General features: G+C 40.7%; 1 protein-coding gene across 1 annotated transcript; it reads right to left on the reverse strand.

Moving 5' to 3' along the window:
• Positions 1-7082: 7082 nt before the first annotated feature.
• On the reverse strand, positions 7083-17874 carry plekho1a (pleckstrin homology domain containing, family O member 1a; the record flags this gene model as incomplete). The annotated part of the gene is made up of 10 exons (XM_079176463.1): positions 7083-7905; positions 8056-8168; positions 8312-8474; positions 8581-8678; positions 9455-9775; positions 9865-9966; positions 10144-10248; positions 11642-11782; positions 16688-16837; positions 17848-17874. The coding sequence occupies 10 exons, from the start codon at positions 17872-17874 to the stop codon at positions 7083-7085; spliced, it is 2043 nt and encodes a 680-aa protein (XP_079032589.1).

Raw genomic sequence — 17874 nt, forward strand, 5'->3', positions numbered from 1 at the left:
TGATTCATTTAAATTATTGTTTTAAAGTGTTTAGTTTGTAATATGTATAATAATCATATCATTTAGTTATCACTACTGAGAATTTAACAAACATTAAAACATGACGTCGATAGGTTTCAGGTTTCAAGATGTATATTTAAATTCATCTCTGACACACATGAAGATAAAGTTGTGAACAGCGGCTGAATGAATGAATGAATGTCTGTCTGTCCTTTGACTACATTGTACTGATGTACTTGTTACTGTTGCAGTACCTTTACTGCAGTAAAGGATCAGAATACTTTCTAAACTTAAAACCCAAAGAGTGAAAACAACAAAATGAAACTTGAGCCTCAAACTCTGAACTCATCAACATGAGAGGAGGTGATGAAGAGGAGGTGATGAAGAGGAAAGATGGAAATATTTATATTTGACTGTAAAATATGAATTCTTGTAGGAACAACAACGTGTTGCTATCGATACAAAGACCGTCAACAACAAGATTAGTACTTAAATAATTAGATATATTAATTATAAAATAAAACATTTTCATTTAAGTTAAATAATTTAAATGAATCGTTGCAGGATAAATATGTTCTGTTAAAACAAAGAGAAAGAAAGTCGTGAGGAAGAAAAATCATTAACGGAATAAAAAGACTAAATGTTGTGTTTACATGATTGAATGTGATCGTTAATCGTTTAATATTTAATATTTAGTTCTGCGTGAAGTTATTAATGTCATGTAACTTATATGAACAGTAATCAATATAAATATCTGCACCAACACGACACTTATTGTGAAAATTGTTTGTCTTCTTTTTAAATATTTGTTTAATTTTCATCTTAAATAACATCTTTAATTGTTTTAATCATTTACAGACAAACAGGAAGTTTAGTTTGAAAAGACATATGATAATAGTGATAATAATAATAGTGATAATAATGATAATAGTGATAATAGTGATAATAATAATGATAATAGTGATAATAATAATAGTGATAATAATGATAATAATAATGATAATAGTGATAATAATAACAATAATAGTGATAATAATAATAGTGATAATAATAATGATAATAGTGATGATGATAATAATAATAGTGATAATAATAGTGATGATGATAATAATAATAGTGATAGTGATAATAATAATAGTGATAATAATAGTGATGATGATAATAATAATAGTGATGATAATAATAATAGTGATAATAATAGTGATAGTGATAATAATAATAGTGATAATAATAACAATAATAGTGATAATAATAATAGTGATAGTGATAATAATAATAGTGATAATGATAATAGTGATGATAATGATAATAATAATGATAATAATAGTGATGATGATAATAATAATAGTGATAATAATAGTGATGATGATAATAATAATAGTGATAATATAGTGATAGTGATAATAATAATAGTGATAATAATAATAATAGTGATAATAATAATAATAATAATAATAGTGATAATAATAGTGATAGTGATAATAATAATAGTGATAGTGATAATAATAATAATAATAGTGATAATAATAATGATAATAATAGTGATGATGATAATAATAATAGTGATAATAATAGTGATAATAATAGTGATGATGATAATAATAATAGTGATAATATAGTGATAGTGATAATAATAATAGTGATAGTGATAATAATAATAGTGATAATAATAACAATAATAATAATAGTGATAGTGATAATAATAGTGATAATAATAATAATAGTGATAGTGATAATAATAATAGTGATAATAATAATGATAATAATAGTGATAATAATAGTGATAGTGATAATAATAGTGATAATGATAATAGTGATAATGATAATAATAGTGATAATAATAGTGATAATAATAATAGTGATAATGATAATAGTGATAATGATAATAGTGATGATAATGATAATAATAGTGATAATAATAATAATAGTGATAATAATAATGATAATAATAGTGATGATGATAATAATAATAGTGATAATATAGTGATAGTGATAATAATAATAGTGATAGTGATAATAATAATAGTGATAATAATAACAATAATAATAATAATAGTGATAGTGATAATAATAATAATAGTGATAATAATAATAATAGTGATAGTGATAATAATAATAGTGATAATAATAGTGATAATGATAATAGTGATAATGATAATAATAGTGATAATAATAGTGATAATAATAATAGTGATAATGATAATAGTGATAATAATAGTGATAATGATAATAGTGATGATAATGATAATAATAGTGATAATAATAATAATAGTGATAATAATAATGATAATAATAGTGATAGTGATAATAATAATGATAATAATAGTGATAATGATAATAGTGATGATAATAATAGTGATAATAGTGATAATAATAGTGATAATAATAGTGAGTGATAATAATAATAGTGATAATGATAATAGTGATAATAATAGTGATATAATAGTGATGATAATGATAATAATAGTGATAATAATAATAATAATAGTGATAATAATAATAGTGATAATAATAATAATAATAATAGTGATAATAGTGATGGATCAAGCTGTTGTTTCACAGCACGTCCTGCAGAGGGCGCTGCTGTCTTTCTGTTCCTTTGATGCTTAAACAACGTGATGAAGATTAAAAAGGTCTTAAAATGATTCTGGTTGTTTCACAACTAGTACTGAGTTCAGTCCTAAAAAACATTATATATAATAATAATAATAATAATATTAGATGTCTCTTTAAGTTAACTAAAATATAAAGATGTGTTGATTCAGCTAATTAAGTTTAATTAAATTGTTTTCTGAAGTTCAGATTATTTAAATCGGCTACATTTTGAAAATGTAAGACAATTTTGGACAAATCATTGAGATTTAGTTCAGCTCTCATTCATGAAGCACAAAGGGAGCTCGTGTTAGGAGACGAGTTAATGAGGGGAGGAAACGAGGAGGAAACGGGGAGCAGCCTTTGACCTCTGAGCCTCCTTCTTCTTCTTGTGTTAAATCTTCAGATGAAACTGGTAAATTGTCCTTTTAATGGATGTAACAGCTGTGACACACACACACACACACACACACAGTCTAACAGTCTCATGAGATTCAGCTGTCGGTCACAGCTGCTCTGATTGGTCGGTGAGTGTCAGCTGATCACAGCTGATCGTAGGCGTGTCATCGTTCAGACTGATCAGAGCTCCTGTTGTCTCCTCCGATCGTATACTGCAGTAAATATAGAAACATGTGTCCTTTGACCCTGAATGGATAACTGGAGGGAGGGGCCGACCGGGACCAGGGGCCGACCGGGACCAGGGGCCGACCGGGACCAGGGGCCTCAGGGGTCCTGGAAAAAAGCCCAAACGACAACAAAGAGGTGCAGAATGACTGAACAATGTGGTCGTGGTGTTATTTTTATCAGACACACAGCTGTGCTGTTATTGGACAGCAGGTCGATGACATCACTCTGACCTCAGCGCTGCAGTTTGTGTGTTGATGATAAACAGGAAGTATTTTTAGTTCTGTTGCTACGAGAGCTTCTCCTCCTGCTCCTCCTCCTCTTCATGCTCCTCCTCTTCATGCTCCTCCTCCTCTTCATGCTCCTCCTCCTGCTCCTCCTCCTCTTCATGCTCCTCCTTCTCTTCATGCTCTTCCTCCTCTTCATGCTCCTCCTCATGCTCCTCCTCCTCTTCATGCTCCTCCTCCTCTTCATGCTCCTCCTCCTGCTCCTCCTTCTCTTCATGCTCTTCCTCCTCTTCATGCTCCTCTTCATGGTCCTCCTCCTGCTCCTCCTCCTCCTCATGCTCCTCCTTCTCTTCATGCTCCTCCTCCTCTTCATGCTCCTCCTCCTCTTCATGCTCCTCCTCATGCTCCTCCTTCTCTTCATGCTCCTCCTCCTCTTCATGCTCCTCCTTCTCCTCCTCCTCTTCATGCTCCTCCTCATGCTCCTCCTCCTCTTCATGCTCCTCCTTCTCTTCATGCTCCTCCTCCTCCTCCTGCTCCTCCTCCTTCTCTTCCTGCTCCTCCTCCTCTTCCTGCTCCTCCTGCTTGTATAACGTCCTGAATGTTCATCTTTAATATTTAACATCGACTTTGTTACAAGTTCATATTTAAAATACAATTAAAGAAAAACTACAAAAGTATTGACATCAAATAATACTTCTATAAAGTACACGTTCAGATATTTATCATCTCTTCATGTGTTAGTGTTGATGAGAGGATGAAACCAGGTCGAGGTTTAAACAGACGCTGCAGGACTCTGAGTCACAATCAACACACACACACACACACACACACACAACACACACACCCAACACACACACACACACACACACACACCCAACACACACACACACACACACACACACCCAACACACACACACACACACCCAACACACACACACACACACACACACACACACACCCAACACACACACACACACACACCCAACACACACACACACACACACACCCAACACACACACCCAACACACACACACATACACACACACAACACACACACACACACACACACACACACACACCCCCAACACACACACACACACACACCCCTCTATAATCCCTCCTGTTTTAAATGAGAACAAACTGTAACACTGACCTGGTACACACTGGACCGCTGAGTGTGTGTTAATAAAACATGTAATCCCCCCCCCCCCCCCCCCCCCCCACACACACACACACACACACACACACACACACACACACACTCTAACAGCAGCGTGATGATGACACACGCTGAGAGAATCGGTGTAAATAATTTATGACTCTGAGATGAATCAGACTTTCATCTCAGTAAATAACCCAGAAACCACGTAGACCAGGTCCAGATAACACACGTAGACCAGGTCCATGTGAGACACGTAGACCGGGTCCGCGTGAGACGCGTAGACCAGGTCCAGATAACACACGTAGACCAGGTCCATGTGAGACACGTAGACCGGGTCCGCGTGAGACGCGTAGACCAGGTCCAGATAACACACGTAGACCAGGTCCATGTGAGACACGTAGACCGGGTCCGCGTGAGACGCGTAGACCAGGTCCAGATAACACACGTAGACCAGGTCCATGTGAGACACGTAGACCGGGTCCGCGTGAGACGCGTAGACCGGGTCCGCGTTGTCACTGAAGGTAAATGTGACTCAAGATTTTCCAGATTTTCTTCTTCTTCAAAGTTTCAGGTCTGACGTGTCGGCTCAGATATTAGCATGCTAGCACAATGCTAAGCTACGCTAACCTTCATGAAACAAAGAGGAAGAGGGTTCATGATGTCAGACACGAAACACAGCCGCAGATTAGTCATTAAGAAATGCTCACGCATGCATACACAATCACACACACACCATCCCCCAACACACACACACACACACACACACACACACACACACACACACACACACACACACACACACACACACACAGGTCAGTGAGCTGTAATGCAGAGCAGATGTAGGGCAGCACAAACGCATCGCTCCATTACACAACTCCACCTCTACAACACACACAGACACACACAATATGTGTGTGTGTGTGTCTGTGTGTGTGTGTGTGTGTGTGTGTGTGTGTGTGTGTGTGTGTGTGTGTGTCCTACTAACTGATGAAGCTCACTCTGGGCTGTCGGCCAATAGCGCAGCTGGATCTGTGGATCATGTGATTTCTGCGTTTTTGTGAGTGAAACGTGTTGAAGTTAAACATGATGATGAAGAGTTAAAGAGTTAATTAAAGAGATGAAGAGCAGGTGAAATAGTTTCTTTCTTTTATTTTGATGTGAAGACGAAGACGCTTGAAACAGAAAATAAACCGTGTTTTTTTGGCTCCATTTACCCACAATGCATTGCCGTACACAGTAATTAAAACATGATTCAAAAACATCAATTTATAAATCTTCAGCAAAATAACGAGATGAACATTTAAAATAACTTGTTTTCATTTTTTACCAAAGTTGTAAATGTGCTTAAACTTTAAAACAAATCAAACTACATTTGTTCAAACATCACGAAACAGAACAATGAAAGTTTAAAGACGGTGAGAAACGCGTGAACGTAAACCTGACTTCAGATCCTTCATGTTCAGAACAAAGTGCAAGTTTAAGATATAAAAACACGCTGCAGCGAACAATCACTTCTGATTAAAATATCAGAAATGTTTTGTGAAGTGAGAGAAATTAAATGTATGAATTATATATTATTATTATTATTATTATATATACTGAAACACTTATAGAAGTAATGTTTGGTAAGAAATACTCATAGTACGCATATTTAAGAGAAGAATGTGTGTATTGACTTGGCCTAATATATATATATATATATATATATATATATATATATATATATATATATATATATATATATATATATATATATATTAATATTACACATATTACTTCAAAGACAAACTGAACATGTGTCACAGACGGTGGGAGGAAGACGTGTTCTTTGTTCTTTATTCACATTATTGCTTTTTCTCTCTTGGAGTTGTTGAACATTAATGTTTCTTGAGGAGAGATTCACGACGCTACAACTAAATCAGACAGTTTATAAGATTATTAACAGACTCAGACAATAACACATATTTATATATTAGCAAATCAATCAGGAACCCGATATTAAAAGTGGTAATAACCGCGTGCTGGTAGGAAACGTAGTGCTCTTCATGTTTGTGTCTGATTGAAAAAGTTCCTCGTTGTATAAATGTTGACATCTTTGCTTTTAAAGGACTGAAACCCTGAACCTCAGGAGGAGAAGTTGTCTTTGAAGTCACCAGAGCGGCGTTTTAACTCCCAGAGATAAAAGAAGAGAAGAAGAAACGTGCAGCATCATGAAGCTGTTCACACACAGAGACGTGGAATCAAAGGAGCAGCAGACGTCTGCGGACGGTCTCGTGCACCGTGGAGGAAGTTACCGAACCTCCCGGGAACATCGCTGGTGTCAAAACAATTCCACATTCTTGGTAAGTGTTGCCGTGCAACCATCGCTGGAGAGATGACAAACATCTGAGCAACAGAATAAAAAATCCCCAAAATCGCTGCTACTCTTCATTGAGAAAATTCAATTCAATGAACATTTGTCCGGAAGGAAACGCTCGTCACGGCGTCTCGGACTCGTCCTCTTCGGGTGACGTCGGCGATGTGGGCGTGTCCTCCTCGTCTGCTGCCGCGGTTGCCTTGGGCAACCCAGCCGCCGCCGCCGTCAACGCCATCTTCTCGTAGGTCCTCCTGCGCTGCCGCCGCAGTGTCTGGCTCTGCAGCTCCTTCACCTCCTGCAGGACCTCCTGCGCCTCCTTCCACGACAACACAGCCTCCTCCAGGAGGCGCTCGGCCTCTTCGCGCCTCCGATCCACCTCGGGGTCGTCCTCCGACAGCAGGGAAGGAGGTGAGGAGGGCGGAGGTGGGGACGGGGACGGGCGGTGTTTGTCGGGGGTTTTGGATGCCGGTGACTCGAGGGATCCGGAGAAGCTCGGGGAGTTCTTCTGACTCGGAGACGGCGACTCTTTGCTGCTCCCCCGACGCAGGGAGTCGGTTTCACTCCCTCGTGGTGAATCGGAGCCTTGAACGTGAGAGGAGTCGGATCCTCCGACGCTAGGAGGTGATTCGGGGGACTTCTGGACAGGAGAGTCGTCCTCTTTGCTGGGACAAGAAGAGCCGGACGGTCCCGTGAGCTTTGGTGAACGGACCGTGTCCTTTGTCCGAGGAGAGTCGGTCAGACGAGGTGAATCTTTCAGTCGAGGAGAGTCGTTGGCTTTCGTGGCCGGTGAATGGGATCCTCTGGACCGAGGCGAGTCGGCCCCTTTGGAGCGATTCTTCTTGGCTTTGGATCGAGGAGACTCTCGGCCTCTCAGACGGGGAGAGTCTTTGCCCCTCAGGCGAGGAGAGTCGCTGCTCCTGCTCCTCGGAGATCCAGACGACCTGCTGAAGAGCACGACAAGAATCGGTTCAACATTAATCCTGCTTGGCTTCACAACAGATTTCTTTTGAGAATTAGCTGCAGACGTTCAATGTGTTGGATCCTCAAACGGTGCCTGAAACACGCGTTCCGACGGTAGAATTCAAGGGGCAAACCTGGAGTGAGGAGAGTCTGAGCCCCTGAGGTGGTGGAGGCGGGGGGAGTCGATGCCCTTCAGGTACGGTGAGCCGCCTCCTCGTTCTCTCTCTGCTTTGGCCTTCTGCAGCTCCTGTAAATCACAACACAACAATAATCGTAAATTACATCCCATCCATCGTTTCCTGCATTGTTTGCTTCTGGTGACTGAACTGTCAGACAAGTTAGAAACCGAACTAGCAAAGCTCAATGAACTCATGGACGAAGTCGTCGTACCTGCAGCCTCATCTCCTCCAGCAGCTCCTGAGCTCTCTGCATCCTCTGAGCGATGAGGCTCTGCAGCTGACCGACCGGCTGCACCGAAGCCCCGCCCACTGCCTCCTCTTCAGTCGGACAACGCCGAAGGGCCGAGCGCAACTCGGAGCGAATCATCGCCGGTCTGAGTAGGGGAAAGGAGGAAGGAGGGTAAGAACAACGGAAACTAGGAAGAAAGTAGTTTGTCAGGTGAAGATTTGTTGGTTTGTTTTACTCTTGTGTTCGCTCACCTGGAGGAGAGGACTTCGTCCATGGAGGCACAGCGACTTCGGCCCTGCATGCTGAACCTCTTCCCCGGCTGAGGCGTTTGAGACTGAGCCGTAAGGACCTGAAAGGTAACACAAGTCTGATTGTACCTGTGGTTCAGTCATAAGGTGAGGGGGGGGGGGGGGGGGGGGGGGGGGGGGGGGGGGGGGGTCCTGGTTTAAGGGTCCATCAGACCAAGACGCGTCTCAACAGGCTTCACCAGAACCTTGTTGGCCACCAGGTTTCTAAGTGGACCCAACCAGGAGTTTATGGTAACGGTAAAGGTTAGGGCTCCTATCTTAAAGACATCCCTTTGGTTGGCGTACCGTACTGGGAACCACAACCAGGACGAAGGGTCTGACTGTCCCAGTGGAAGAGCCAACAGCTGATGACCCGGTGGAGCGACCAGGCGCTCAAACGTAAATAACAGAAATATGGATTCAATGCAGACATTGAGCTCCTGCTGTTGGAGGAGGAAGAGGGGAAAATGATAGTTGATCATAGTTAAATATCGCTAATTTCGATGTCCGTTCCAACCACATCTACCGGCATCACAACAGGAAGTCGGCGGTAAAGTAGTGAAGCCACAATTTGATTGGCCGCCTCGGTCCAAGTGACATTGACGAGCGGTGCGACTCGGCGCCTGGTGCTGAAAAAAAATGTAACTTTTAATGCGCGTCTAAAAAACGCAGAGAGGTCTCGGTGTGATCGGCCCTTTAGAAAAGTAACACCTACTAAACCAATGTACTCATGTTAGTCCGGTCTTGAGCACAGTTGATTAGACAAAGGTTAGAGCTGCAGGATATTGAGTAATGATTCACGGTCTACACGAATCAGAATGTTAAAGAGTTTCCCAACCTGCACCTGCTGGGTCTTGTGGACCTTGGAGGCCTCCAGGTAGGACTGTTTGCCCCAGGACAGCTCGCTCCCCCTGGGCAGACTGCTGGTCTTCACCTTGGGCTCCTTGGGGGTCGCCCGCAGCTTCGACACATCCGTTCCGGCTCGCTGACGAACTCCGACCCCCCAGGATCCGACGGCGGCCACCTGTCCACAGGAACCCCCCCTCTGCAGGTCGACCTGGAAGTTCTCCCAGGATTCCTGGGAGTCGTAGTCCGGGGAGAAACCGTCCTCCTCGGCGACCAGGTCGAGGGTCAGCATGCCGTGGGAGGAGGTGGACGCCTGAGGGGCGTGTGACACAAGATGGTGGGATTTAAAACAAAGTTTGAACAAGTTAAAATGGGAGAAAGATAAATGAGAGATGCCGGTACCACGGCCATGAGGTGTCCTCTGGTCGGCAGCCGGCGGCCGTGAGGGATCTTTGCCCGGTCTCTGGTGGGATGAACCAGCGCGCTGTCCTCCTCGATGGTCACCTGCACAGAGACGTAGACACTGATTCTAGTGTAGGAGATGGTGTTAGAACTGAAGCCTGAGGACACCGGTGACGAAGCTTAATCAAACGTAGACTGGAAGGCTAAGTAGACTTCTTCATGAGGTATTTAACCCGTTATCAGTGTGATCGAGGTTTACGACCAACACGCCGCCTTTACCTCGTCTAGAATGCGGTTCTTGGCTTTGATGATCGCCACATTGAGGACATTGACCCACGATTCCTTTTCCTCCGGACTCACCGCCAGAAACATGAGGTTAGGAACCTGCAAAAAGACAAAGAAGTCATAAATATATATAAATATATATATATATTTATATATTTTAGTGATGTACGGACCGCTGTTGATACGTACTGATCCCCATCAAGGATCAATGACACAGTTTAACGTTAACCATCAGAGTGTAAATAAAGTTTCACTGACTCAGTAGAACTTGTGTTTCTAGTCTCTGATCATGTTTCATTGTAAACAACCAATCAGAGGAGAGCTAGTAGCGTTAGCAGCACCGCTAACGGTTAACCAACAGAGGTTCACTTCAGTGACATCATGATGCCTTCAGGCTCTGCTCAGTGAACATGAGTACTGGCTGAAGCTACATTATAACGTTATCATGATGTGTTCACGTGTAGTCTGTAAAATGTAGTTTTGGTGATGAACTAGAATAAATCCAGTAGTTTGAAGGAGATGTTTTAATATGAATATAAATAGATATTAGAGATGAATTATGATGTTTAACTTCTAACACGAGCTCTAAGAACAGATTATTATACTCCATTAAAAAAACACTATAAATTACTACAACAAAGTAAAAGTACAACATTTAGTATTTTTGGTGGTTTAATGATTGAAATGATTAAAGTCTGGATCCTTGTAGACCAGCTGCTATAATCAAACATCAAAGGGATTTCTATCCGTTAACATCAATAATCAATAATCAATAATTAGCATCAGCAGCAGATAAAAACCTGATCAGATGTAAACGTTGTTTCTGTGAGTTCTCTGATCCTGCTGTTAATCTTCTGTTTCTAATCTTCTTATTTTCATGGATTTAAAGATTAAATGTTTAGTATTCTAACGAATAAATAACTTCTGTATTTACGTTCAATACCAGTGAAGCTAATGTTTCAGACATTTTAATTTAAATTTAAACTAAAGAAGAGTTCAGTAACTGCTGCAGCATCGGAGGGCGAGGAGATGCTGGACGTCTAGAAATCAGTAAATGACAAATCAGCTGACTTCATCGGTGCTATGATGTCATACGACATGATGTCATCGCTGTGTGGCCGTGATGAAGCGCAGCAGATTAAACATAAGACGGACATGTGAAAGCGTTTGGACTTTGCGGGGGATTATTCCTCCGTAACTCGTCCTCTGACGGACTAATGGGATTCTGAGGATTAAACCTTTTCATAGAAGAAGAAAACACACACACACACACACACACACACACACAGCTCGACCAATCGGTGCAGTCGAGGCTGGAAATCCACCAATGAGGTGGCAGCGTGAGAGTCAGGCGGGTCGGAGTAATCGGTGAGGACGAACATGGGGGGAGGATGAAGAGGAACAAAGATTCACTACTCTGTGGTTCGTGTTCCCCTCGGGATGAACCGCCACAACGTTTTTATTGAAACTGATAAAAGGCGAAGCGACTCACGGCGTTCCCCGGCTGTCTGCAGCGCAGCAGAGTGAAGCGACTGTGGTTCTTCTTGCTGCGACTCTTTGCTTTCCTCAGCTCCTCCGAGCGCTCGTAGTCGGCCAGGTCGAACACTTCCTGAGCCCTCCGCTCGTCTTTCACCTGCAAACAAACACGACGACGTCAGCGACGGGGAATCGAACCTACGGCACGACGAGGTCACCGCCAAGTACCACGCTGAAGAAACAATCAATCAAAATATATCTGATGTGTATAAACACTGAGGTGGGAGTCCTTGAGGAGGATCTAGTGGACCTTGAGGAGGATCTAGTGGTCTTTGAAGAGGTTTTGGTGGAGGTGGATTTAATGGTCGTTTTCGTGGTCCTTGAGTGTTTAGTGGAGGAAGAGGTTTCCGTGGACCTTTTAGAAGGTTTTAGTGGAACTTGAGGAGGTTTTGGTGGTCCTTGAGGAGGATCTAAAGGTCTTTGAGGAGGATCTAAAGGTTCTTGAGGAGGACCTAAAGGTCCTTGAGGAGGATCTAAAGGTCTTTGAGGAGAACCTAAAGGTCCTTGAGGAGAACCTAAAGGTCTTTGAGGAGAACCTAAAGGTCCTTGAGGAGGATCTAAAGGTCTTTGAGGAGAACCTAAAGGTCCTTGAGGAGAACCTAAAGGCCCTTGAGGAGAACCTAAAGGTCTTTGAGGAGGATCTAAAGGTCTTTGAGGAGGACCTAAAGGTCCTTGAGGAGGGCCTAAAGGTCCTTGAGGAGGATCTAAAGGTCTTTGAGGAGGATCTGAAGGTTCTTGAGGAGCACCTAAAGGTCTTTGAGTAGAACCTAAATGTCCTTGAGCAGAACCTAAAGGTCTTTGAGGAGAACCCAAAGGTCCTTGAGGAGAACCTAAAGGTCTTTGAGGAGAACCTAAAGGTCTTTGAGGAGAACCCAAAGGTCCTTGAGGAGAACCCAAAGGTCCTTGAGGAGAACCCAAAGGTCTTTGAGGAGAACCTAAAGGTCTTTGAGGAGAACCTAAAGGTCTTTGAGGAGAACCTAAAGGTCATTGAGGAGAACCTAAAGGTCTTTGAGGAGAACCTAAAGGTCCTTGAGGAGAACCTAAAGGTCCTTGAGTGAGTTAACTGCTAAGAAACCCTGCAACATCAGTCCTGTTGCTATGGTTACCAGCAGTTTAACCTGGAGCTGTGATTGACAGGTGAGACTGTCGACCTGAACTGGTTTGATTTTCAACAACAAACACCCGACAGCCAATCAGAGAGCAGGATTCACACACAGAGTGAGGAGCAGCCAGCTGCTGTTTTGATGTAATCAGGTTAAAGACACACACACACACAGACACACACAGACACACACACACACACACACACACACACACACACACACACACACACACACACAGGTGCAGTGACAGAGATAACTAACACCTGGTCTCACAGAAAGTAGCAGAAGTTATAATATTTCCTCTTTATGTACTATGAATGTATTAATTAATTTAATAACTTTAGTTATTTTTCAGATTATTGCTCAACTAATCACTGATGATGTATAGTTAGACACTAAACTACCTGCAGTATTTAGAGTCAAAGCGTTTCTGTCTGAGTGAAGCGAGTCTGCGTTTGGTTCCATGTTTCATTCAGCAGACGTTTTCACTTCGTACATCTTTAATCCTCAAAGTGAAAATAAAGTACTGCAGTACTTCTGTTACTACGACAGCTAAATCCTCAATGACTTCTATATTAACAATATAATGTGTTCCATTACAGCTACTGCCAACGATACAAATACAGAAGTACTGACTTTACAAAACGAATACTACTGCTTGTGAGACAAGTTTTATTTTTGAATAAACACAAAAGGCTTTTTATATATATTTATATGTTTTAAATATTGTAGATGATTTAAAAAGTATTCTCAGCGGACATTTAAACTGATGTCATTAATAACATGTATTAACATTAATAGGACCCTGAAACTGAAGCAGATAAATGCTTCAGTAAACATGCACTGTCCCTTTAAATGTGAACCTTTGAACAACAAAAGGTCACACACACTATATACACACACACACACACACACACACACACACACTATATACACACACACACACACACTGACTTCCAATAAACAGCTGTGAAACCATCCATCACTGTGTGTCTTCAAATCCCCTCAGACCACATCGCTGATCAACAAGGTCAGTGTGTGTGTGTGTGTGTGTGTGTGTGTGTGTTGGATGCAGTGGTCACATGTTGAAGCTGGTGACGTTTGTCAATATCAGTACTAATGTGATCAATATGACGCCTGAGCTTCAGTGATGCTGATAGAAACACAAACTGATGTACGTACATATGTATTATATACAAATATATATTATATGTTATTTACATATACATACAAACATATACTTATATAATATACATATACACACGTTTGCAATTGAAACAAAATAAAACAAAAATGGAACAAAAGTACTTGTTTATGTTTAGGGAACAAAAGTATTTGTTTATGTTTAGGGAACAAAAGTACTTGTTTATGTTTAGGGAACAAAAGTACTTGTTTATGTTTAGGGAACAAAAGTACTTGTTTATGTTTAGGGAACAAAAGTATTGTTTATGTTTAGGGAACAAAAGTACTTGTTTATGTTTAGGGAACAAAAGTACTTGTTTATGTTTAGGGAACAAAAGTACTTGTTTATGTTAAGGGAACAAAAGTACTTGTTTATGTTTAGGGAACAAAAGTATTGTTTATGTTTAGGGAACAAAAGTTTTTGTTTATGTTTAGGGAACAAAAGTACTTGTTTATGTTTAGGGAACAAAAGTACTTGTTTATGTTTAGAGAACAAAAGTACTTGTTTATGTTTAGGGAACAAAAGTACTTGTTTATGTTTAGGGAACAAAAGTATTGTTTATGTTTAGGGAACAAAAGTATTTGTTTATGTTTAGGGAACAAAAGTACTTGTTTATGTTTAGGGAACAAAAGTACTTGTTTATGTTTAGAGAACAAAAGTACTTGTTTATGTTTAGGGAACAAAAGTACTTGTTTATGTTTAGGGAACAAAAGTACTTGTTTATGTTTAGGGAACAAAAGTACTTGTTTATGTTTAGAGAACAAAAGTACTTGTTTATGTTTAGAGAACAAAAGTACTTGTTTATGTTTAGGGAACAAAAGTACTTGTTTACGTTTAGGGAACAAAAGTACTTGTTTATGTTTAGGGAACAAAAGTACTTGTTTACATTTAGGGAACAAAAGTACTTGTTTATGTTTAGAGAACAAAAGTACTTGTTTATGTTTAGGGAACAAAAGTACTTGTTTACGTTTAGGGAACAAAAGTACTTGTTTACGTTTAGGGAACAAAAGTACTTGTTTACGTTTAGGGAACAAAAGTACTTGTTTACGTTTAGGGAACAAAAGTACTTGTTTACGTTTAGGGAACAAAAGTACTTGTTTACGTTTAGGGAACAAAAGTACTTGTTTACGTGGGGACTGTTTGTCCCCATAAGGTAGGAAAGTCAACACAGTGACGTAATCTGATTAAACACACGTTCTTCTTCTATTTCATTTACAGGTGAACCACAGCTGCAGTGATTGATCGTCTGAACGGTAATTTAAAAACTAATTATCAGCTGTTTTAATGTTGCTGCATGAAAGGATGAACACACACACTCACACACTCACACACACACACACATACACACACACACACATACACACACACATGTACACACAGTGAAGCCTCCCTCAGGCTGCTGCTGTGTTCATTTGTTCTGGGTCAACGTCTGAATACAGAAACAAGGCGACTGATCTGAGAACAAACACACACACACAATAACACAATAACACACACACAATAACACAATAACACACACACAATAACACAACAACACACACACAATAACACAATAACACACACACAATAACACAATAACACACACACAATAACACAATAACACACACTAAGAAGAGTCATTATTCTGCTGCTCAGTTCAGAATAAAAATAAAAATAAATCAGTGTTTCTGTTGAAACTCAGTGAAGTGAAAACACTGAAGCTTCGTCATCATCATCATCATCATCATCATCATCATCATCATCATCATCATCATTTTGACTCAACAGTTCTCAGTGTTGCGTAACAGGCGGTTACATAAAGTGAAGGACTGCAGAGTCAGTGAACACCTGCTGAACACCTGACCTCTGTGCTGCATTCAGGGACAATCTGACATTTGACAGTCAGTAAACGACGGTTCGACAGAGCAAAGAAGTAAATAAAGATACCAACGAAGAAGAAGAAGAGTCTCAGCTGATGTTTAAAACTAAGGTAATGTTGATGGAAAGCTTTCCCCTCAGTTTCATCATTTATTGAAAGGAAGGAAGGAAGGAAGGGGAGGAAGGATGGAGGAAGGATATGGGAAGGAAGGAAGGAAGGAAGGATGGAGGAAGGGAAGGGAGGAAGGATGGAGGAAGGATATGGGGAGGAAGGAAGGAAGGAAGGAAGGATGGAGGAAGGTGTGATATAAACATATCACGTTGAGTTCTTCTTCTGGTCCAATAAAACCTGCAGCTACTTTAAAGACACAGAAGAAGAAGAAGAAGAAGAAGAAGAAGAGCTGAACCAAAACACCAAACAGCTGTCGACACTCTCTAATGGACCCGTCACAAATCTACCCACAATCCTCTCTGTCCTGTCTACAGCGATGACATCACCAGCCGGTTCAGAGGCCGACGAGGTTTCACACTCCAGAGCTTTCAGTCGCTTTCACTTTGCTTCTTCTCTGAGACTCTGAGACGCTCTCACACAAACAAATACACACAGTACACATTATATACTGCTTATATAATACATGTGTGTATATATATATACACAGTACATATTATATACTGCTTATGTAATATATGTGTATATATATATACACAGAGTACATATTATACACTGTTTATGTATAATATGTGTATATGTATGCACATATATACCAAGACAGTATATGTATAAGTATGTATATATGTGTATATATGTGTGTACATGTACACAGTAGAACATAGTACTTCTGGGTAATCGTGTCTTCACCTCTTTGTCTGAGATGTAGAGCTGGTCTCCTCTCAGGACCACAAACCGGTTCCTCCAGAGCTCCCTGAAGATCCCTCGACCGCAGAACTTCCTGATCCAGCCCACTTTGTCCGGCTGCTGGACCGCCTGCTGACCCGAGTCCTGAAGGCCCTGAAACACCAGAGAGAGAGGGGTCAGAGGGAGACCACAGAGACCAGTAGAGACCAGTAGAGACCAGTAGAGACCAGTAGAGACCACAGAGACCAGTAGAGACCAGTAGAGACATCTACATTGTCAGAGCAAGAAGAAGAAGAAGATGATGAAGACGTCAGGAAACGAGAGGAAGAGGAGGAGTTCAGAGGTGTTACAGAGACCAGAAGAAGACCATGAAGCATGCAGAGAGCTGAGGAAGAGGAGGATCTGTGGTGAGATGATGAAGATGTTGTCTTTGTCTGACCCGCTTCAATCAGAGGAAACACATGAAGAAGAAGTTTGAGGTACTTTATACTTTAAACTACGTATTGGTACATCGGGTCCTCTTACTGAAGGGACACGTTGATGCTCGTTACAGTATTTTCAAAATAAAGTTCCGTCTTCACAGGAGACAAGTTAGGAAACAAGGAAGCGGATGAAACGGTGTGAGGACCCTTCAGAGGTCTCTGGGACCCTCTGGAGGGACCCGACCCTCATTAAGACCCGCTGGACTCAACTAGCACCAACTAGCAAGTATTACGTTTATATCGTTGTACTAGTACTTTTACTGAAGTAAAGGATCAGAGTACTTCACTGTGACTGAATGTTTTATTTTGATCTTTAAATATAAAAACTCATTTTTACGTATTTTGATACTTTTGTACTTTGAATGCAGGACTTGTACTTGTAACAGAGTATTTGTACGCTGTAGTACCACTGAAGTACATGATCTGTAAACCAGATGCGTCACAAACAAACTGAACTTCATGAATATTTAATTTATTTCTACATATAAATAAATATATTTCCTGTTTCCTCTAAAGAACAAACATCAGAACATTATTCATCTTCTAATCATTCTCTCTGATTGTGAAATGACTGAACGAGCATGAAGACATGAAGTGGTGTTCCAGAGCCGGTGTGTAGTATTATGGGATGTTGTGAATGAACAGATTATATTATATAAAGGATGAGTCTCTGCAGCCTACCCTTCCTCTCTGGTTGCTCTTCTTCAT

The sequence above is a fragment of the Pholis gunnellus genome, assembly GCF_910591455.1.
Source record: "Pholis gunnellus genome assembly, chromosome: 16".
NCBI classification, from domain to species: domain Eukaryota; kingdom Metazoa; phylum Chordata; class Actinopteri; order Perciformes; family Pholidae; genus Pholis; species Pholis gunnellus.